This window comes from Betta splendens, chromosome 12, assembly GCF_900634795.4.
Source record: "Betta splendens chromosome 12, fBetSpl5.4, whole genome shotgun sequence".
NCBI lineage: Eukaryota > Metazoa > Chordata > Actinopteri > Anabantiformes > Osphronemidae > Betta > Betta splendens.
The window spans coordinates 10,935,436-10,959,340 of record NC_040892.2 but is presented as its reverse complement, the minus strand read 5'-3'; the positions used below and the strand labels follow the sequence as shown (position 1 = coordinate 10,959,340).

The 23,905-nt window shown below is 49.1% G+C and overlaps 3 protein-coding genes across 3 annotated transcripts; all 3 read left to right on the top strand.

Moving 5' to 3' along the window:
• The first annotated feature begins 200 nt into the window (after positions 1-200).
• On the top strand, positions 201-11,148 carry ror2 (receptor tyrosine kinase-like orphan receptor 2). Its single transcript, XM_029169180.3, has 9 exons — positions 201-741; positions 6,624-6,695; positions 6,828-7,115; positions 7,201-7,231; positions 7,819-7,940; positions 8,028-8,342; positions 8,428-8,682; positions 8,779-8,984; positions 9,068-11,148. Exons 1-9 carry the CDS (start codon positions 672-674, stop codon positions 10,496-10,498), a joined length of 2,790 nt encoding a protein of 929 aa, XP_029025013.1. The 5' UTR covers positions 201-671; the 3' UTR covers positions 10,499-11,148.
• A 1,319-nt stretch (positions 11,149-12,467) lies between these two features.
• On the top strand, positions 12,468-15,527 carry nfil3 (nuclear factor, interleukin 3 regulated). Its single transcript, XM_029169251.3, has 2 exons — positions 12,468-12,652; positions 13,427-15,527. Exon 2 carries the CDS (start codon positions 13,523-13,525, stop codon positions 14,729-14,731), a length of 1,209 nt encoding a protein of 402 aa, XP_029025084.1. The 5' UTR covers positions 12,468-12,652; positions 13,427-13,522; the 3' UTR covers positions 14,732-15,527.
• Positions 15,528-16,428: 901 nt separating this feature from the next.
• auh (AU RNA binding protein/enoyl-CoA hydratase) lies at positions 16,429-23,565 on the top strand. Its single transcript, XM_029169272.3, has 10 exons — positions 16,429-16,725; positions 17,735-17,802; positions 18,093-18,180; positions 19,844-19,930; positions 20,540-20,632; positions 22,080-22,136; positions 22,270-22,457; positions 22,741-22,791; positions 23,024-23,071; positions 23,276-23,565. Exons 1-10 carry the CDS (start codon positions 16,497-16,499, stop codon positions 23,351-23,353), a joined length of 987 nt encoding a protein of 328 aa, XP_029025105.2. The 5' UTR covers positions 16,429-16,496; the 3' UTR covers positions 23,354-23,565.
• The last annotated feature ends 340 nt before the right edge of the window (positions 23,566-23,905 follow it).

Here is a 23,905-nt window from a genome sequence, read left to right as displayed (position 1 = left end):
AGATATAAAATACTGTAGGCCGTGACCACGCCCACTCCCTGGTGGGCGGGATGATCTCACTGCATCTCTGGGCGCGTGTGATGGAGACCACGCCCCCTCGTTAGGAAGTTGGTGCATCCGAGCGCAGCAAACACAAAACAAACTTTCCAGTTAAAAGTTGTTTAATGTGGAATTAGTTGTGTTGCTGTTAAACGGTGAAATGCCTTGAGATGACTCGTTGTTAATTCAGTTTAAACACATATGTATTGTACATGTATAGTATATTACAGTGTTCGCTTATAAGTAAAGAACTTCCTTTTATAAATAAACAGCCGGAGACCACTGACACCTTGTTACTCCAGCGTTGGGACTTTAAAACCTGGTTAAATCTTCCTCCGCTCTGTCTCTAGATGGTGCCCTCCACAACAACGTCCCACAGTGCCTGCGTGTGCGCGATGGCGCGTGCGCGCCCACTTGAGTTCTCTCGCAGCGCGAGGACAGAGGCCAGAGTGGGATCAACAGGTCTGAAGGAGCCGCGGCTCCACGTCTCCAAGGAATGATCGCGTCCCTCCCTCCCATGCGTGACTGCTCCTGATCTGGAAGCGGACTGAAGTAGCGGCGAAGCGGTACCGAGCTCCGAACCTCGCCCGAACCCGGACCCTGCGAACAGTTCGGGCCGTGAAAGTGCCGCGATGGCCCCCGTCCTGCTCCGGCACAGTTTGCTGTGGCTGCTGCTTTTCTTTCCAGATGTGAGATGTGACGGTGAGTCTCTTTCCACATTCTTTCCACTTCGCACTGATGCGCTGCGCAGCACGTAGGAGCGCGTTCACATGTTTCTTCACGTTCTTGCGGGGGAAACTTAGCGCAGACTTCGCTGCGCCTGTAGCATCTTACGCAACAGACTGGCCCTCTTTCTTTGGACCGTCCCGTGTTGAGCTGAACCAGAACCGGGGCTCATCACACAGAAGCTAGTTTGCTGCTAAACGCGTGGGTCGCGCACACTTTGGGCTGATTCTGGTGGTTTTGGGGGGGAGGGGGGGTCACTCCCAACACACAAACACACCAATCTTTCCCAGCGCCGCCATTAAGTTTGTGTGACCACTAAAAGGCTCTTTGTCCGCCTCCAGCTTGTTGACATGTGGGGACTCATAAAGCTTCTTGTGCCGCCGGGTCCTTGTCATGGTAATGGGCCAGAGCTCCAGGTGATCTCACGTCTTTGTCAGTCATGCTAATTCATTTACTCTCCCAGCGGGGGGCCAGGCCAGCAGAGGTTTCCTGTGTGAGGAGGGACATGGGGGTTGGGCGCCGCTCCTACTGCTTTCTCTAGGTTATGACATCAGTGTGGCTGAAGAAGCAGCGGAGGCTCATGTGCTACAAATGTGAACCAGATGAGGCTTGGCTCAATGTGTGGCACATGTGTCCTGGTCCTGTTCTTCCCTTTAAACGCACAAACTAAACGTGTGCGTTTGCTGCCCACGAGTGTCCCCGAACCCAGGAGCTTAGGAGCGAGACTGACACTGTAATAAGCAGTTCATTAATAATCAGCGTGCACATGGGACATATGGAAACCATCTGCAGAGAAACCAGTCCTCCAGAAAATCACAAACCACTGTTATGTTCGAAGCAAATGCTTTAATCCCTTCATTACGTAACATTCACCTCAAAGCGGCAGGAAAATTCACAGTACCTGTTTTCTCTATTTTCTTTATTTTCTCATTAGAACTACTCAGTTCTAAATCTTTCAGTCAATAGCATCAGTTCACAGCAAACATCCTTTTAAGACCTGAGTCAAATAACATCCTCTGAATGTCTTCATATTGATCCACTTCCTCGTTAGCGGGTGTGCATGCGGACATTTGTGTTCTGTGGATTCGCTGTTAGTCATGTGGCTGCGCTGCAAAAGCTCGGCAGTAGTTTGGTATGTAATGATGCGGCTCGCGGCCTGGTTCCGTCCCAGTGTCGCTCCTTCCCCAAAGCAGATGTAAAACAGCAGGTCGGGGTGACTGATGAGGAGCCTTATTCCACGTTAGAGGAACCCGCGGCCGTCTGCAGCCAGGCCCCATTAGCCGAACGTCAGCCACACATGCGGAGCCGGGTCCGATGTAGTGGAGGAGCGCGCGTTGGTGTTGTGTAGCTCCAAGCTTTAATGACCCCTGCTTTACGGCCTGTCTGTGCCGAGCTGTGAGGTGAGGCAACGCACAGCAGACGTGGAGTCAGAGGAGTGAGCCAGAGGTCAGCGCCATCTGGGCCTGAACCGCCGAGCTGTGCTGGAAAGGCCCATGGTTAACGTCCTGCTCTGATTCGTTTGGACATGTCAGGTCAGCAACGACTAGAGGTGGTACCGCAAACACAAAAACTTGAAGGCTCCAAAGCAGCATGACTTTGATTCATTCCTTGAATGAACTGGGTGGTTCTGAAGGTCCAGCTCAATTAACAGGCTCCTTTGGCGACCAGAGGAACCGGGTCACTCCTCATAGCGTCTCCATGGAGCTGGTCTCATTTCCTGTCCAGTGTTTGAGCAGGCCCCATCAGCTGTTTGTCTCCAGGAGGACTCTCATGGTTACAAACTGCTGCTCTGACGTTTAGGACAGCTCTAAACCCCCATCATTTCATATCATATCATATCATATCATATCATATCATATCATATCATATCATATCATATCATATCATATCATATCATATCATATCATGTCATGTCATGTCATGTCATGTCATGTCATGTCATGTCATGTCATGCCATGCCATATCATATGACCTTCATAGTTGAAGCCAGATCTACTTTTCTAATGCTCATGTTAAGGACGGGTTTATGTGGGTTTTGAGGTCCCTCAACGTTTCGCCTCTTCATTTATCTTCATAATACGCTGCTGCACGATGAAGGAGAACTTATCTGTGCAGGAGCCAGGATGACGAGGTCCAGTAAACGGTACCAGCTGGTGGGAACATGTAGACATGAAACACACAGAGAGGCAGGAGGTAACTCGCATATGAAGGAAGGAATGTTTTACCCCCTCAGTACTAATGTATAGGAACAGAACCCCTCAGTACCGCATGCACAGGGACAGAACCCGTCAGTACTAATGTATAGGAACAGAACCCTTCAATATCACATGTATAGGAACATAACCCCTCAGTACTAATATATATGGACACAACCCCTCAGTACCGCATGCACAGGGACAGAACCCGTCAGTACCGTTCGTACAGGGATGGGCTGGGATCGATGTCAGTGGACCGGCTCCCCTGTGGATCGCGGATGGATGTGCTTCGTGGGGGAACCTCCTTAAGCTGTGAAGGTGAACGTGTCACTTCCTCCGGGGATTGGACTCGTGGTGCTGTTCAGCCTCCTACTGAGTTTTCACCCGGCACAGCACACTCTCTACTGTAGTGAAAACGTGTGAATTGAGTCCAGTCCGTCATGAGGACGTAGCGCCGGTGTCTCTTAGTAATGGATGTTTTTCATGCTGCTTGAGTTAAGCAGAGTTAAGCAACATGACCAGTCGTGTGCTGGGTTCGATATTTGGAGCCAAAGGCAGAGTTTTCAGGCCTGTTTATAATTATGGTGCATACTTCTCTGCTTCTATAACCACCTTCAGATGGATGGGCTTTTGTGCTTTGTGATTCTCTGTGATTCCAGGAAGAAAAGAAAGACGCACGCAGATGTTTCTGATTCTGCTTATCAGTTTGGGCTCCTATTGATTCCTGTGCAATAAGCCGTTGGCTCCGCAGCATCACACCCATGTTCAACCCAGTCAGTGTGGACGCTTGACTTACTTCTAAATCCCCCCTGTCGTCTGTGATGGGACATGTGACGTAGTTGGTGTTTGTGCTGAACGTGAGCTACGTGGTGGTTGTAGGTTAGATTCCATGGGTCTGATTGGAGGCTATGCTTTATAGGTGTAGTCTAGAAAACATATACATTTATATACCCAGCACTCATTCCATGCTTCAGAACCAGCACCTCTGGATTTATACACACACACACACATATATATATATTAATATTTATATATATATACACCTATATAAATAATATGTATATAGTTCTGGTTTTGTTGGACACTTTTCCAGAGCTCTGCTGTTTAAGCTGGTATCGTTCTGCTGTGACTGTCCTCCTCCCCCTCCTCCGTCCGGCTCTCAGACTCGCGTCATGTGAGCAGACTGCGAATGCGTGGCAGTGATTCAGGCCCACATAAGAGACCGTAGGTTGCATGTAACAACACAACAGAGCGGATGGAATGTGGCTGCAGACATTAGAATGAAGGCCCTGACGTCACGAGGCCCGGTGAAGCCCAGACACTGGGCCCAGTGAGGCCACACAGGCTCTGTCTGAGCAGCAGAGCTGACTCACGCAATAAACAAATAATTAATGGAACATAAAGGAACCTTCATGATGTCACAATGATATGTTTAGTCAAGGAAAAGAGGTGTCACCGCTAAAGTGATTAATGCACATGATGTGTAAAGGAAGCAGCTAACGGCAGCATGACACGGTTTAACATAACCTCACATTGTCCTCTGAGGTGAGCAGTCGTCTGCGGGAGCAAGATAATGGCATGTCAGTATAATGAGCCACCCCCAAACCCCAAGGCATGCTGGGTCGTAGCAGCAGGTCTCAACAACCAGGACGATGTGTGAACATCCTGCTGGAGCCGCCGTTCCCTCAGCCTGGTCGCAGCCAGGCCACACGTTGTCCTCCACACATTGGACAGGAAGTGCTGCTTTTTGCTAGATGCTCTTGTTGTTTTAACTCAGTCACAGGGATGGAGTTTCTCCGTCCACGCTGCTCGCAGGCTGTGAAGATAGCATCAGAGGCAGTGGAGGGGAAATTCCACTTCAGGGACGTGATACCATCTAAATGCCACAGCTCAGTCTGAGGACGTCTGAAAGGCCTGTAAATGAGCGCCCGTGTTATGTTAAGTGGTAGTGATACGTCAGGACGACTGGTGTTTATTAGAGCAGCTCAGTCTGGAAATGCTGCTCAGTGTAGAGTGGGTCTGCGTAAAAAGCTCAGAGACGGCAGAATGAAACGCTTGGTGGACTCTATAAGGTCTAAGAGAGACAGGAGGAGAGGTGAGCGGAGCCAACAGGCCTCAGTCCTAACCCAGCCTCGCGGAGCTGAATAGGCCCTTTGATGCCACGAGGCTGTTGGAATGTAGCAGCCTGCAGTGGAAAAGCATCCTGCATCTCCCTCCAGCGCCTCCAAGGACCGAGTCAAAGAAGCTCCTCAATCAGACATTAGTTCACAGCGAGAGAGTAGATGCATCACCGCGTCACCAGCAGTGAGTTACCTGAGCTGGAGAGGTTGTGCCTTTATTATACCTGGAAAGACTTCAGCACCTTTAACCAATGTCTATATATTTCTGCATTCACCAGTAAACGTAGAAGATGTGAGAACACGTACCTGCTTTAACGTTACTTCACCTCATTCACCTTCACCACAGAGAAACAGAGACACTTTATACTTTTGTAGCAAATTGACCTTCAACTGAGTTTAAGGAAACCAAGCGTCTCTGCTCCAGTCACCAACCTGATTGTACTTGTTAACAGCTGATCGTTGGAGGTTGTCTCCTGTTTGCTGGTAGATTCCTGTTATCTAGTATTGGTAGTTTTCACCAGCAGGCGGCACTGACGAGGCTCAGGATGAAGGATTGAACCTTATTCATGTTCATTCAATAGCAAAGAAGAAGTGGATCACTGATAGGCTTGAGTCATGTCTGGGTGAGGTGGGTAAAGCAGACAAGCCATAATGGCCAGAAGCAGAAAACCTTCTCCAAAAAAAATAAGAAATCTTTAAAAACCCTAAAATGGTGTTTCACTGTAAAGCATCATGGGAAACGTGATCAGAAACACACAAGTTGCTTTCGCTTTAGCATATTAAACGTTTGTCCTATCACGTGAAATCCCCTCGGGAAGATAAATATTTGCTCTTCGGGACGAACACACACATAGTGAAACATAACTCACGTAGATAAGCACTATGAACCTTATCAGCGCAGGCAGCTAACGAGGCCTGAGAGCAGGAAGGGTCAGAGCGTGGTTGCCATGGTGACGAAGCCTGACAACCTGCATACATACTTTACTCCTTTTACAGAAGAAACTAGTTCTGCTCAGAGTGTTTTCCAGCATATGTACATATGTACAGTGGTCTGTGCCCTAACCCCTAACACTCAACCTTTAACCCCTTGACCTCTAACCTTTAACCTCTAACCCCATAACCTTTAATCCCTAACATTCAACCTTTAACCCCCTAACCTTTAACCTCTAACCCCCTAACCGTTAACCTTTAACCCCCTAACCTTTAACCTCTAACCCCCTAACCTTTAACCTCTAACCCCCTAACCGTTAACCTTTAACCCCCTAACCTTTAACCTCTAACCCCCTAACCTTTAACCCCTGACCTACTGCCCTACATACTGTGGTCGTGCTGTGCGATGTCTGAGGAGGATTGACCCACTGATCATCACAATCCAGTGAAAACGCGTGTCCCCCATGTGATTTTCTACATTGTGTCTGTTAAACTGATGCTCACTAAGCAACACTGAGCTGCTGGATTAAGTGACGCGTGTGGAGGACTGAGAGGACGACGGGTTCTTGACTGACGGCATCCTTTGACCACCATTGTCTTTGTTCCTCTGCAGCCGATCACGGTTTCTCGCAGGATACGGAAGGTGTGGCTGAAGCCCAGAGCGGTGCTGCCCCCACAGCTGAAGGTTAGAACACTGGTTTTAATCAACTTTGGAACCTGCAGTTATGATGATTATGATGCTGAAACAGGGCCACACTCTAAAAACATCAAGTTTCCATACTTTCCTACCTTCAAACCATTATCTTTCATTTCCAAGGTTACTTCCTGGAGTTCCAGGAACCCGTCAACAACATCACTCACTTCCAGGGTCAGACGGCCACGCTGCACTGCAAGGTGGCCGGGAACCCGTGGCCTTCCATCCGCTGGCTGAAGAACGATGCTCCCGTGGTCCCAGAACAGGGACGGATCACCATCCGCAAGACCGAGGCTGGGTCCAAGCTCCGAATCCAGGACCTGGACACCACAGACACGGGTTATTACCAGTGTGTGGCCTCCAACTCTGTCAAGGTCATCTCTGCCACCGGCGTCCTTTACGTCAAGCTGGGTATGGGTCCGGTTCAGGTTCAGTTCTAGACGAGGAACCCGTTCAGGTCCTCTACTAACCAAATGTTTTGTTTGTGGACTCACAGGACAGATGCCCACGCACGGACCCAGTGGCCCGTAAGTTAACACACTGTGTGGGTATTGTGTCTGTAGCAGCAGCATATGCCTTTAACACAGAACAGGGTTTGTTCTCAGCAGAACCTGGTTCAGCTCGTCTCCCTGTGAGTCTCTTATTGCAGCATTGAGCCACAACTCAGCCAAGTTCTGACGAGAATATACTGGAAACATGAATATTTCCTAATCCAATGTTACTGGTTAGCAGAACAAGAGCAGCAATGGATCCAGAGTTTCTGCTTCTTTCTTGTTGTTGTTTCTTCCTTCCATCTTCTTTTCTTCTTCTCTTTACCTACATGTCTATTAAGGTGCAGCAGTCAGTCCCTCTCACATTTCATCTGACTCCTTTTGGAACCATCTCACTGATGACATTCATCTCTCTTGACGTACCAGGATTATTCCTACCTTCCTTCCTTCCACTTGGTCTCGAAACCCCACCCCTCTCCAACATGTCCTGCTTCCTACTCTCCCTTCAAAACCAGTACACTGTGGACTAACAGCGTCCTGTGAAAACACAGAGTTTACGAAGTGGTTAGCGGAGCACGAAGGTCCCCCTCGTACCGAGTCCTAGTTTGCTTTTCATTCTTTAGGCCACGGGAGAAAGGCTTCTGCCAGCCGTACCGGGGCATCGCCTGCGCCCGCTTCATCGGCAACCAGAGCATCTACGTGGAGTCTCTGCAGATGCAGGGGGAGAGTGAAAACCGCATCACAGGTAGGACGCGGCCCGGCACGGGTGGGGACTGTAGCTTCTGTCTTCAGTGGGAAGGCGCTCAGAACGTTCTGTCGGTCCCCCTTCCAGCGGCCTTCACGATGATCGGCACCTCCACCCACCTGTCGGACAAGTGCTCCAGGTTCGCCATCCCGTCCTTCTGCTACTACGTCTTTCCCCTGTGCGACGAGGGCGCCCGCGCCCCTCGGCGCCGCCAGCTGTGCCGGGACGAGTGCGAGGCGCTGGAGAACGACCTGTGTCACGATGAGTACACCGTGGCCCGCTCCAACCCCATGATCCTCATGCAGCTGGACCTCCCCCGGTGCCACCTGCTGCCACAGGCGGGCACGTCCGAGGCGTCCTCCTGCATGCGCATCGGTGTGCCGCCAGAAAAGCTGGGTTCAAGTAGGTGGAACGCATGCAGAATTATCTGACAGTGTAGCTTTAAGAGGTCGCAGCGGTGACCTCCGCCTGTGGTCGTCTCCCACAGAGTCGCCCTTGGACCACACGTGTTACAATGGGAGGGGGGCGGATTACAGGGGCGCAGTCAGCGTCACCCAGTCGGGCCAGCAGTGCCAGGCGTGGAGCGCCCAGTTCCCCCACAGCCACAACCTGGCGCAGGACCACCCCGAGCTCTACGGGAGCCAAAACTTCTGCCGTAACCCGGGGGGCCACATGCAGGCGCCCTGGTGCTTCACCCTGGACCCCCAGGTCAAAATGGACCTGTGTGACCTGCAGCCCTGCAGTGAGTACCGCAACCCGTCACCACCAGAACCAGTCCGGTCAGCTGGACCTGCGGGAAGGTATTAGTTCTATGACCCGGGTCTGACCTCGTCCGCAGAGCCCACGGAGAACCACAGGAAGGAGGTGCTCTTCATCCTCATCCCCGCCGTCGCCATCCCCCTGGTCATCGCCTGCCTCTTCTTCCTGGTGTGTATGTGTCGCAACAAGCAGAAGGCCTCGAGCGACGCGCCGCTGCGCTGCCCGCTGGGCGGCTCCTCCATCCAGGACGTGGAGCTGTCGCTTCTGAACCAGCAGAAACACCAGGTAACGACCTCAGATGAGCCCGCGTGTGGCCTCGCGTTTCGCTGACGTTTTGATGCTGACGGCCCGTCCCCCTGCGTTCGCAGCTGCAGACGAAGCTGCAGGAGGTCAACATGTCGGCCGTGCGCTTCATGGAGGAGCTGGGGGAGGACCGCTTCGGCAAAGTGTACAAGGGCCACCTGTACGGCGCTGCGCCCGGCGAGCCGTCCCAGGTGGTGGCCATCAAGACGCTGAGGGACAAGGTGGACGGCGCGCTGTGCGAGGAGTTCCGCCACGAGGCCGCGCTGCGCGTCCACCTGCAGCACCAGAACGTGGTCGGCCTGCTGGGCGTGGTCCTCAAGGAGCAGCCCATGAGCATGCTCTTCGCCTACTCCAGCATCGGCGACCTCCACGAGTACCTGGTCATGCGTTCCCCCAACTCGGACGTGGGCAGCTCCGACGACGATAAGACGGTGAGGTCCACCCTGGAGCCGGGAGACTTCCTGCACGTCATCACCCAGATCGCGGCTGGGATGGAGTACCTGTCCGGCAAGCAGATCACCCACAAGGACCTGGCCGCCCGCAACATCCTGGTCTTTGACAAGCTCAGCATCAAGATTATGGATCTGGGCCTGTTCCGGGACGTCTACTCCGCCGATTACTACAACCTCATGGGGACCAGCTCCTTCCCCATTCGCTGGATGTCTCCAGAATCCATAGTGTACGGGAAGTTCTCCACGGACTCTGACATCTGGTCGTACGGTGTGCTGCTGTGGGAGACCTACAGCTACGGCCTGCAGCCGTACTGCGGCTTCTCCAACCAGGACGTCATCGAGATGGTGCAGAGCCGCCAGCTGCTGTCGTGTCCGGACGACTGCCCGTCCTGGATTTACAGCCTCATGCTGGAGTGCTGGGGCGAATTCCCGGCGAGGAGGCCTCGCTTCAAGGACGTCCACGGCCGCCTGCGCTCGTGGGAGAGCCTCGCCAACTACACCGGCTCCGGGCAGACCGGCACCAGCAACACCACCCACACCAGCTCGCTGAGCACCAGCCCCGTGAGCGGCGTCAGCGTGAGCACGGCCACCGCCTCGCGCTACAGCAGCCCCAAGAAGGGCTCCCCGTTCCACCAGCCCCAGTTCGTGCCCATGAAGGGGCCGATGCCCCGGCCCATGGTGCCCCCGCAGCTCTACATCTCCGTGAACGGCTACCACGCCATGTCTGCCTACCCGTACATGCAGAACTTCTACCCCATGCAGATCCCCATGGCCATGCCCCACCCGCCGGTGCCGCCCGCTCCACAGAGGCCCAACAAGGCCGGCTCCCACCACAGCGGCAGCGGCTCCACGTCCACGGGCTACGTGACCACGGCGCCGTCCAACGCGTCCGCGCTCCTGCACGAGGAGCCCGGCGCCGGCGAGGAGGCCCCGGCCGACGCCGCGCCAGACAAGGACTCGTCCGTGCCTGAGACGGCGCTGCTGGGAGACGAGTGTCCACAGACTGATGAGCTGGTGGACGCGGCTCCGCTGGACGGCCAGTAGAGCCGACGGGCCACAAGTGTGCAGCAGAAATGAAGGGAACAATTTAGAACTGATGAATGTTTTTCCTCTTTCTTACACATAAGGGAACATTTGAATGTGCTGGTACCTCAGACTCACACTCGGTTTATATGATGATTAGAATAATGGATTTTTATGCCGTTACTGTGCAACACAGACCGACACAGCAACCAGCTGATTCAGTAACCAGCTGATTCAACAGGCAGTGAAGATGCCTTAAAGTTTCTCATGAAGCCAGCGACCAAAGCATGGCACCAGGCCCCATCTCTGGCTGGCTGCTTAATGTTTGTCATCATATGATGAACAGAGTCTACCCGTGGCTGTAATTATCCTCACTGGGATGGATTTCAGTTTGATCGAGCTGAACAAAGTTTTTTTTACTTCCATTTAAATGTTGGATCTGTGTGAGATGTTTCCTGTAGTAGAAGGTGACGAACGCTGATAAAAGATGTACAGATTAATCTTTGAACATTTTATTATTGTTGTTTGCTGGTAAACCTGAAGTTTGTGGTGTTTATGCAATATTTTCTTATGCAATAAATTCATGAATGAATTGTTTCTTCTATCACTTGTGCTTGTTTTGAACTTGTTGAATTTGTTGTTGTGAATTGAATAAATGATAAACAGCTCAATCACAAATGTACCTGTTTTATTACTGATGCTGGTTAAATAACCTACACACATGGGTTAGGGGTTCATCTACTGTGGAAATAAGTTGTTGATGTAACAGGATCTTCATTAAGTCACAATCAGTCAGGTTAACGGTCACTATGGAGGAGCACCTAACCTCAGCAGCTCCAGCTCCAGCCCTGACAGCAGCACCTCATCCTGCAGCATCCTCATGAGTCTGGTTCAACATCATCTGTCCAGGGCGACCACAAGTATTTACCGCATTTTACATCTTTTAATGTGATTTGTGAATGTGAGACTGAAATGTTTTATAAGAATAAAGTTACTGATTTAATAGCAGATCAGACACGTATGTGGTTAAAGTACTGGAACCAAGTACTAGAAGCTCAGGTGGAGGTGGAGGAGCAGCAGAGGTCCGAGCTGGTAATCACTCCTGTACCTGAACATGGTTCTGATTCTTTCTCACCCAGACTCTAGAACTCAGAAACCAGGTGTGTTCTGTAAAACCAATGATTTGTCATTGATTCCACATGTAGATGTAATAGTCAAGCACCGACACACGCAGCTCTTTGTGTGTTTGCTACGTGTTTCCACCAGGTGGCAGCAGTGTGACGGGAGCTTCTCGTGGAGCGTGACTAACCCACTGACTTGCACTGGACGTTTCACGGGGACTGTGATTTTTTGTAATAATGAGGAATCAACCCAGTGATGCTTGATGCTGAGGCACAGCTGATAAGTTAGGCACCGTGGAGAACACAGGAAGGCGAACTTGGAAAATCAAGGCTGAAGACTGACTTGATTAAGTAGAGCAGCGTGATCAAACAGTGCCTTCTATCGACCCCCCGCCCCACACACTTTTCTGTACATAGCCCACCTTATGTTACCTTGCTTATATTGTTTTTTGTAATGTTTATTTTGTGTGTCACATCTTATATCTTCATCATCTTAATATTTTCATTTGACATCAATACATTTCCTATTAAATATTCGTAACTGTGCCCGGTAGTAAACTGTTTTCTGATGACACGAATCCGTTGAGTTACAACATTTTTTATTAATTAAAGCATTTTGGCTAGTAGATCTTCACGTGTTCATAATCGCTAAAATTGAGTAGTAGTTTGCACATAATTAAAGACATAAATTTTAAAAATAAAAGGGTTCTTTGCTTTGCTTAATGAGACACCTTGTATTTCACATTATCCTTAAAATGAACAATCCGGGTTTTGTCGGGTTACGTTTTTTATTTTTATGACTGGATTTGAGCCGTTGGTCAAACCAAGAACCTGCTCTCCTCTGATTGGCTGCGCTGGATGCCACTTAACGTCACGCTGCCAATACGTTTAAGCGCTGACCCACTAACACAGATCCGAGAGTCAGAAGCCTCCTTGGAAGGAAAAGGCCGAGGGAGGAGAAGTCGCTACTTCGCAACTTTAGTCGCCATTTGTCTCCTGATGGAAAACGCCGCCGTGTGTCCGGAGCTCCCCGGCCCGCTGCTGATAGGACGAGGTAAAGTTCCAGGTTCGATCCGAGGGTTCGTTTCGAGGGATCGGTGGGAAATCTCCGGGCTGCTCAGCGACTATTGACACGAACGGGCTCGTGGCGCTGGTGCGTAACGTCATCGCGTGAAGGACAATGGCCACGTTCGGCTGGGACACGCGCGGAGGCCTAACGCCGAGGGCCGGTGGGCGCGTGGGCTCGTTGTCCAGCGTCGGTTTCGGGACGAGGACGCGTCTGCCGAAGTTGACAGGGCGAGGATGGAGCCGCCGAGGAACGCGCGAGGCTTCGTGCGTCGTTACACGCACGTTCAGTGTAACGATCGTTCTCTTGTTGTCATTAGCAAAACGGCAAACATTGCAAAACAGGCTATGTAATAAGGACACGGCGAGGCATTCTCGGGCAGTCGGACGTTTGACTATCGGCTGCGGCCTGAGCTCTGATGGTAAACCTCCACCTTCACATTAGCGCGTCTATCAGATTTAGCCTGAATGCGGCTGGTTGGAACAGACAAAGGGAGAGAATATTGTAAAGGAGTACGAAGCCCGGGCTCCTGTAAAAGTAGGTACCACTGTGATCAGAGGACACAGACACAGTCTTCTGTCTGAGCAACAGCCGAAGCCGAGCAGGTCTGATTCATAATAAAGTCATAATTGCCCAGTTATGTGGCATCCAAGCAGTGAACGCTGCCCAGAAGATGGGCAGAAGCCACTTATCGAACCTCATGCTGGCATCAGTCGTGGAGCATAACTAACTTAACTAAACCTGTGTTTTATTTTTCCACAGAGTTCCAGTGGATTCACCGGATTTGGCAGCTACTCTGATGCAGACGAGCGTTGCCGTGGACGTTTAAGGCCCATACTGCCGCCAGCAAGGTGAAACATGCAGTCGATCAAGCACGAGGTGGAGTCCAGTGAGTCGTACGGTGGAGAAGATGCCCTGGTCCTGGCCATGCATCACAGCATCTCAGCCGTTCCGTTCAAGGCTAAAACCACCTGTCGCAGGAAAAGGGAGTTCATTCCCGAGGAGAAGAAGGACACAATCTACTGGGAGCGGCGGCGCAAGAACAACGAGGCGGCGAAGCGGTCGAGGGAGAAGAGGCGCATAAATGACCTGGTGCTCGAGAACAAGCTAATGGCTCTTGGGGAGGAAAACGCCTCCCTCAGGGCTGAGCTGCTGTCGCTGAAGCTGAAGTTTGGCCTGATGAGCTCAGCGTCATACGCCCAAGAAGCCCAGAAGCTGAGCTCCGCTGCCGCCGGCCTCTACCAGGAGAGCGCGGCTCCCGACGCTGAGCAGGCGGCGTTCGGCCGAGGTTTGGAGTCTCTTCAGCTGCGCAACAGCTGCGTCTCGGTCATCAAGCACTCGCCTCACGTGGCCGAGCTGTGCCCCGCGCCTCAGGGCGGCTTCAGGTCCGCAGAGGTCAAACAGGAGCCGGCAGAAAGCTGCAGTCCGTGCGGACGCTACACAGGCAGCCCTCTGGCCGGCGCCGGCGTCGGCGCCCGGCCCGCTTCCTTCCTGCAGATCGCCAGGTCCTCCAGTACCTCCCCGCGGAGCTCGGATGACTGTGCCGTAAGCAAGTCGTCCGATGGCGAAGATGAGCAGCAGGTCCCCAAAGGGTTCCTGCAAACTGTAGCGTCTCCAAAAAGTGTCATTGTCTCCTCTCACAAAGTGCCCAGTGCCGGCTGTGCGGCTCTGCCCCACAAACTGAGGATCAAAGCCAGAACCATCCCCATCAAAGTGGAGGCGGTGGACCCAGAGTACGAGTTCTCTGGAATCAGCGCGTCCCCCGACGGCGCTTCGTGCCTCCAGAACACGCCGGACCTGTCTGAGCACACCCCGTCCCCCCTGTGCCCTCTGTCGATGCAGCTGGCCAACATTCAGGACTGGGCTCACCCGTCTGAAATGCTGCAGCACGGCTGCTCCGGTAGGAGGCCGAGCCTCAGCCCCGTCGCCCCCCAGGAGCCGTCCTGCACACACTCGGCTCAGAAAAGTATGATCAGGACGGAGCGGAGCCGCGAGGTGGATTCAGCCGGAGGCAGCATTGATCAGCCCGCGCCTTCGTCGGTGACCCGGCTGCTTCATCCGCTGTAATGTGGGTTTCAACCATTCAGCTCCAACACAAACATTTACTGAGCTTCATTACTTTCGGACAATACTGCACTTAATCCCAGGTTTTTCCACTTGGTTCAGTTTGACACTGTTTATGTCCAGTCGTTGATTCTGGTCTCGTCTGCGTTTTCAATAATGTTTATCCACGAAAGGAAACAACTATGAATTTTAAATGTTATCATGAACAAGTAAAAGTTTCTTTGACAATAACCTTCTTAAATCTATAATGTTTGAATTCATGTACTATAGTTACTGTGGCTGCAAAAGTATTCATGGGCTTTAAAGGTTTGGGTTTTCTAAACAACTGCTTTTAAGACATTCACCTACCTACAAAATATAATGAAACCATTCCATGCGTTTCCTCATCCCTCAGCAGAACCGGGCTCAGGGTCCAGCTGTCTGCCTCCACATTGAGATAAGTTTAATATGGTTTTCCTTTAAGACCCTCCTCCTCCAAATGTCTGGGAGCTTCCAATGCTGTTACATCATTTGTGTTCTCCCTCCTGGTTCCCTTCAGGGCTGGACTTGGTTCTTGTAGCAGACACTAACGCTGCCAATCACTTGCTTCCTGTTTACTTTACGTGGTGTCACTGCTATTATTACTCTGCTTCTTTTGCTTAGTCGACCATTGGTTCAGTGAGTGTGTGTGATGTTGGCTGAGAACAGTGAGCATCTGAAGCCAGCATGAGGGTAACTGGACTCTCTCCATGACAATAAAAACCCTTCGATTCTTTGTGACCGCGAGTTTTTGTTTACAATAAATGTCACTGAATCAAGATTGCTTCCTGTTTGTTTTTTTTTCACAATGAAAATTACATCGGTTCAACTGCCCACGATATTAGTTTAGTCAACAACTTGATGTCCTGGCTGATGTTAATATCTGAGGACATTTTTACTGATCAGGTCTTCGTGGACAAATGTGCATCCGGATGTCGGGGCTCAGAGTTTATATGGAGCATAAGAGAGTGAGAAATTTGCAGATGGTATTTGTAAGATTTACATAATGTTAGATTTTAAATGTTTATTGAGTAGGACCCAGGCTGCAAACGTGAGCGTTTACCGGAAGTCATCTATCATCCACAGCAGTTTGTTTAAATTACACCACGCCTCCCCTGTAAAGCAGACGACGGTGGGCAGACACGCCCACATCCACGCGTCACAGCTCCGCCTATAGCTGTGACGCGGCTTCAATTTCCAAATATGCTAAAGATGATTATGTTGTATTAGACCTCGTAGTACACAGTATGTTCAGTCACAATAACTAAAACCAACAAAAATGTCTGTATATTTAAAGTAAAGTAAAGAGCTTATATATATATATATATATATATATATATATATATATATATATATATATATATATATATATATATATATATATATATATATATATATATATAGCTTATTTCTGCATAGCTTGGAAAGAACAATAACATAAAACAGCACTTCTGAACAGTAACCAATGGAAGATGAGTAGTTTACACCAGCTACGAATTTGTAACAGAAATACGCGCATTAAATTATTGCATTAAACGCTTTTACAACATGTTGTTGCTTTAGACATTCTCAGTAACACTTCGGGACGGGGATGCGTTGACGGTCCATACCAGTTAGTGGCGGTGACGCACAATAATGTTCTTTACCAGCCGCCAACAAAAACACAAAGAAGAAAAAGAGTCACGTGGTCACAGCACGTGACCGGGTTCAAAGGCAAACACGGTCATAAACAGCTGTGCAGCTCTTCAGTATGGCGGTGCTGGTGGGACGCAGAGCCCTGCGGCAAGCCGTCCGCCTGCAGCCCGCAGAACTGGACGGCTCGAGCTGGCCGGCAGCGACCGTCTTCCGCCCGAAACACCATGTTTTCTGCGGGGCAGCGTCGCCTCGCTCTCGCCCGAGCCTCGGCGCAGTGACGCGACAGTACAGCTCCGATTCCAGAGATGACCTGCGCGTCAGGTACCTGGACAGAGAAGACGCCGGTGAGCCGCCGATACAACTGCGAACGACGCGTGCTTTCAAATTGACTTAGTCCTCCCACGGCTGCGTATGACGTCATTACGATATGACAGCGGCGACGTGGGGTTTCCCCGCTCGTGTAGGAGGGTGCTGCCTCGAAACCCAGGTCACAGCCTGTTTAAATATAGGATAGTTATTATATTCTACATTCGGTTCTGCTGAAGAACAGCTGGTCTGGGACCGAGCAGGTGACAGTTCAGTCAGTTCAGGTCCGGGCGGTTTCAGGTTTCTCAGCATTTTACAAAATAAAGGTTTGTTTTGTCTCTTCTTGTTTTAACCATATAACACAGAAATGGAAATAAATAAATAAAAACGTCCCGAGGCACAATCCAAGATGGGATCAAACCGGGTTTCACCTCATCTCTGGGTTGAACTGGTCTCTGACTAGGTTGCACCAAAGCACGATCAGTTAAACTCCGTCTAGTTACCATGGAGATTTATTCTGTGCTGTGATTCAGCACTCACTCTAAACGTCTCCTGGTCCAGAACAGGTCCACTTCCAGGATCAGTTGCTTCTAGTGATTAATCATATAGTTTATGTGCCTAATCTATTAGACATTAATGTTATATACAAATAATTTGCTTCATTTTAGTCAGTCGGCATCAACTTGATTTATGTTTGTCTGTTTATTATTTAATGTGTCCGTCCATCTTCCTTATATTGAAAAACAAATCTTCCATCTCTAGTTTTTACTGGAGACGTAGTAATCAATTATTGGTCCCACAATGGGGAAATTTCCCCCCGTTGCAGCAGTACAGTTATAAAACAGGCGAAGGATCAAAAGTGTGTACAATTTAAAAATAAAATAAAGATGTATCATATACACACATGCATACTGATGAGGTGATGGGTAATTTCACCATGGATTGTCTGAATATTGCACAGGATAAAAACAGTTTGTGAGACAGGTGGGCAGCAGTTTGGATCTAGTTATTCAGTTGTCATTATTAATTGATCTGTTTGTATTGCAGGTATTGTCGTCGTCGGTATAAATCGACCAAAGGCCAAGAACGCCATAAGCAAAAATCTGGTCAAACTGGTACGTACCTCTGTAGAGATCACCTGGAGGTGATCATCTTGTGTTTACTGAATGAACCTGATTTATAGAGGCTAAAACAAAGACACTCGTGCTAATCACTTACTTTACATTCAAATCTGTGTCCCATTTCTCTGACGACTTGCTCACATGTCCTCTGAGTAACCTCAACTTCTTGTCAGACATATTCCAGCTCACTCTTAGTTTTATGTGGTAAATACATTTGAGTTTCTGGTTTCTGTTAGAAGCTCGAGTCGCAGAGCGTCAGTGATGGAAATGTGTCCTTCTTTCAGATGTTTGAGGCCGTTGAGGATATTAAGAAGAATAACAAAGTGCGCAGTGTGATCTTATGCAGCGCCATTCCGGGGATCTTTTGTGCAGGTACACTTCTTTTTTTTTAATTTTATAATTTTCTATAATTCTATAGTCTGGTGGGAACATTTGCTTTGTTCATGGCATTTTGTCATTAACTAATGTGTTTATAACATGAAATGAGTGGTGGTGGTTTGTAGCACAGCAGCAGGAGAAGCATTTACCTTTTCATGTTCTTTTGTACAGCTTTTAAACTGGTGGTGTTTTTTTGGTGCATGTCTGATGCTCAGCGTGCAGACATGCAAATCTTTTCTCCTTTTGCTTTAACATATAATCAACGTTAAGCACAGGTTATGTAACGGTGTTGGGTGAAGGTTCTGGCTTTTCCAGCAGCAACATGTATCAGATGCAGGATAAAGAGCAATGTGTAGGTTTAGTGGGTTAAAAGTGATTATTATGTCGACATTCTATAAAGCAGAAGTAGCAAAACAACATTCACCTTAATGGTGATGAGTGTATTTTTGCATGTGTGGACATGTGAACATGCCTCAGGGATGAGTAGGACCTCGCTGACAACCCACAGTAGGTCCAGCAACCACGGCACTCAGCTGCCCAGGAGGCCAGAGGTGGTGAACCTATGACATCATCACTTCCAGCCCCCAGGGGCAGCGGCAGCTACAAGTGTGGGACACTGCTCAAAGGTGAACCCAGCCCCACATGAACCAATCAGAGTCCACTCTAACATCCCAGCCACAATCGTCTCAAGGACCATAGGAGGAGGAGGACGCCCAGAAAGCTGGAGCACAGGCCATAAGCTGAAGATGGACTGGCCACAAACTAGCGCCCACACAACACACTGGTCCCGAGCCCACTCATCCATCCACACCTAATCAGCTCTACATCCACGTCTGTGTGTGTGTGTATAATGTGCTTTAAGCAGTGGTATGAGCCAGTAATAGGGTCAGAGAAGGGTCCTGGCCAACTCCATCCCTCCGCTTACACAGGGCAGCTCAGGTAAAGCTGCCCAGCCCATTCACACTGGACCACCCTCACTAGAACAGATTGATTGTTCACTTCTCAGCCCAACGCTTGGGTCCCCGAGCTACCCCTGTCCCCCACAGAGCTGCAGATCTCTAGATCCGAATAATTTCTGAAGCTCTATTACTGCATCCATGAAGTCAGACCAGCAGCAGCCAACTTTGGATGTTTGACCAATAAAAATGTATCCTTGTTTTCCTGTGTTCCTCACACCAGACCTGTTCATGCCTAAATTCTACTTATTTCATCTACAATGGTGACTTGGCTTATCATAGAAGGTGTGTAGGTCAAAGCCCAACCCATCCAAATATGGATGGCAGCCTCTTTCACAACTGGAAAAGCTCTGCCCAATGAAATGGAGGAGTGACTGAGGTCGTTCCTTGTCCAGAACGTGAATGTGGCTCAGCAGCTTGGTTTCAGGCTCTTTACCGTCTGAGGCATCTCTGCTGAAATCAGACTTTGGTCACTTCCTGCAATCTTTGACTAAACGAAATAAGGCGCCAACCCAGTGACACTACTGTCATGAATGGTTAATATATTTACGTTCATTCTTGATCTACTTAATCCTACTTTTTGTTTCTCTTCTCATTGGTTTGTTACACAACAGTGTTTAAGCTCTGTTGAATCTTGAATCAAAACAAATGATGACCAGTCAGATCATAACCACACTAACCTCCTGTCTGTGTGTGTGCAGGCGCAGACCTGAAGGAAAGGGCCAAGATGCACCAGAGTGAAGTAGCACCGTTTGTGTCCAAAGCAAGAGCCCTCATCACAGAACTGGGTAAATGTTAATGGATGGACTCAGATGCTCCTGTTACTGAGATAACTTAACGTATAAGATTTAAGATTCAGAATATTCTTAATTCCTGTCAGAAAATTAATGCGTAAAACGAGACAAAGTGTGCATCTATACCAAAACGTGTTAACCTTTAGAATTAGAATATACAAAATAGACATAAAATAAAATACAGTAAAAAATGCACTTAGTTGTAATTAATCTGTGGAGTTGTGTGGTACAACATCCTGGTGACGATGCGTCCTGTTCTGGGGGAGTCGCAGTCTGGAGCTGCTCAGAGCCTCCACTGATACAGAGGTCAGGTGTTCCATAATAATAGCGTGTCTTCCACTGAACAGAACAGAGCTGATTCTACTGAGCAGCCTGGTCCCAGCAGCAAATGGAGAGATGAACTACCACAAAGTTGTTACCTGTCCTCAGCAGAGTATGATGGAGGCCAGTGTGGCCCTTCTAGAACAGAGTGTCAGTGTGATTGGTTGCGTTGGGGGTCCTACTGTGTCTTAGTGAAACATGAAAAGGGTTCATTGTCTGTGTAGTGCATTGATGTAGGTGCTGCACATTTTACTTGTCCTGATTCCCTCAATGTTTTTACAGGGAACCTGCCAGTACCAACAATTGCTGCAATTGATGGAGTTGCCTTAGGTGGAGGCTTGGAAATGGCCCTGGCTTGTGACATCCGAGTTGCCGGTAAGACTCCCAGGGCTTTATGTCCATCCATCCATTTTCAACCACTTATCCGGGGCCAGCAGTCTAAGCAAGGAGCTCCAGACTTCCCACTCTCCGGACACTTCCTCTACCTCTAAGGCATTCCCAGACCAGCTGACCCAAAGCTCATGACAATAGGTGAGGAAAGGAACATAGATTGACCAGTTAATTGAGAGTTTCGCCTTTCGGCTTAGCACCCTCTTTACCACAACGATCTGTCCACTGACTGTCTCAGTCCCATGCTCCTTCCTTCACTCACTCGTGAACGACACACCAAGATACCTCCACTTGGGGTAAGAGCTCTCCTCCAGCCTGGAGTGAGCAAAACACTTTTTTCCTGCTGAGAACCATGGCCTCAGACCTAGAAGATATGATTCTCCTCCCAGACACTTCTCACTCAAACTGCCCTCTCTGGAGGTCCTGGCTTGATAAAGCCAAATGGGCAACATCATCTGCAAAAAGCAGAGACGCAATTCTGTGGTCCCTCAACCAGACTGTGGCTGTGCCTAGAAATTCTGTCCATAAAAATATTGAACAGAACCGGTGACAAAGGGCAGCTCTGCCGAAGTCCAACATGCACCGGGAACAGGTCTAACTTACTGCCGACAATGTACAACAGGAGCAGGAGCTTGGTTCGTAGAGACCGGACAGCCCTTAACAAAGAGCCCTGGACTCTATACTCCCAGAGCACCCCCAAAGGATGCTACGAAGGATGCGGTCAAATGCCCTATCCAAGTCCACAAAACACATGTAGACTGGTTGGGCAAACTCCTTCAAACTCTTGATCACCCTGTTTAGGGTATAGAGCTGGTCTAACATTCCACGACCAGGTCGAAAACCACATTGTTTCTACTGTATCTGAGGTTCGACTATTAGCCAAATTCTTCTCTCCTGTACCCCATTTTATGAAGAGGGACAACCGCCCCAGTTGTTCAGTCCTAAGGTACTGTCCCCATCGTCCACGTCATGTTGCAGAGGCGTGTCACCAGACAGCCCCACAACATCCAGAGACTTGAGGTCCTCAGGACGGATCTCATCCACCCTTGATGCCCTGTCACAGAGGAGCTTGTGAACTACCTCGGTGACCTCCACTTGGGTGATGAGCAAGTCCACCTCCTGAGACCCTTGCCTCTGCTTCCTCAGCAGAAGGAAAGTACTCCAAAGTACTCCTTCCACTGTTCGATAGCATCCCTAGTCGAAGTCAACAGTGGTCTGCCTCCACTGACAACAAGGCAACGGTTCACCAGAATTTCTTTGAGGCGGAACGATAGTCCTCCTCCATGGCCTCTCCAAACTTTTTTTTTTGCCTTCTCAATAGCACAGGCTGCAGCACGCTTGGCAATGGAAATAGGATTTGGGATATGAGTGTTTATGATCGCACTTAATGTATTTATTCATTCATGGTGACTCTGCTCTTTCATCTGTGTAGCCAATACTGCAAAAATGGGGCTGGTTGAGACCAAGCTTGCAATTATTCCTGGTGCAGGTATGTTTCTTTGACAATATTTAAATTCTGTTTACTTCTATTGCTCTAATTCACAGCAACAGTCATGTTCACAGCACACAAAGATTACAAACGCGGGAAGTGCCCATGTTGTTTCATGAGCTGTGATCTGCAGGTGGAACGCAGCGTCTTCCCAGGGTCATCGGCGTGTCACTTGCCAAAGAGCTCATCTTTGCAGCGCGGGTCGTGGATGGGACGGAGGCCTGTCGTCTGGGCCTCGTCAATCATTCTGTTGAGCAGAACGACGGTGGAGACGCGGCTTACCTGCGAGCGCTGGAGCTGGCCCGAGAGATCAACCCCCAGGTAACATGTCACAGAGGTTAGTGAGGAAAAGCTGCAGCTTAGGGAGAAGCAGGGTCAGTTGGTCCAGCCCTCCATCGTTTAAGGAGCAACCAAAGAGTGAACGTAAATAAGTATAACACTAGGAACTTTGAAATTATTCGAAAGTTTGAGCTTTGGGCAAGTATATTAACTACAGTTTTGTCTTGCATTATATATATATATATATATATATATATATATATATTTTTCCAGATAGCCTTGTGAAATCTTATACCTAGTCAACTGACTGCTTTTCTCCCTGCAGGGCCCAATCGCTGTGAGAATGGCAAAACTGGCAATCAACCAGGGGATAGAGGTGAGTGAGATCTTAAGCTCAGGTTGGAGAAATAGGGTTGAAAGACAGAGAGAATTTTAAGACTTGTTTCAGAAGTCCAGTTGACATGATTGCACCTTCAGACAACTTCGCCTGGATGATAATAGATTTTAATGATTGCTTTGTATCTCAACCTTGGTGACTAGTGACTAGTGATGCATGAGGTCTGGAGTCTTATTGTGACTATTGACTCAGACAACACATTCTCTTCCAGGTTGATCTATCTACAGGTCTGGCTATTGAAGAGGCATGTTATGCCCAGGTGAGCCTAACACAGCAGAAACCAAGGCATGTCCAACATTCTCCAGGTCTAAGGGATGCATGTTGATATGCGTGAAATCTTGAAAGGATTTTATACAGAATAAAAAGCAGATGTGATTGATACTGACTCATTGTCATTGTGTGTAAATACCGTGGTGGTGGTAGTAGTAGGAGTAACAGTACTGATGTGTCTCTTGTCATCGAGGTCATACCAACAAAGGATCGCTTGGAGGGTTTGGCTGCGTTCAAGGACAAGAGGAATCCACAGTACCGGGGGGAGTGACGCTGCACGGCTTCAGCTTCTTCTCATACATGAGAACGTCTCCTTGTGTTTTAGGTGTATTGTTACACTTAAGACAGAACTGGAACCACACGGGTTCATGACAGTCGCCTCTCACTTGTAATCAAACCTTTACTTCATTGTAATTACTAACATAAACTCACTCAATATAACAATCACCTCATTGACTAATAAAGTAGAAGCTGTGTGAAACATTTCTAGTAAACACTTTGCTTTCTTCTCTTGATTGGTGGGTTTTTCTCTCGTGACGTCGTCCAAACAGAACTGTGTAGATGAACCCATCTGCTTTTACATGAATGACATCAGAGGAATGTTAGTGTGTACACAGTCGAAGTCCTGGCGTAGTCCATTCTACCGACCTCATCCTCACTATCAGTCACCCTGGTGTCAGTATTAGGGTAAGTGTAGTCTAACAGACCACTTGATTCCATCACAGTCACTGATTAAACCCAGACCAAACCCGCAGAGCAGGAGCTTCAACTGGGGATGAACCTGCTGTAAGTAGACATAGTTACAGCAGCCGTACGTCAGAGC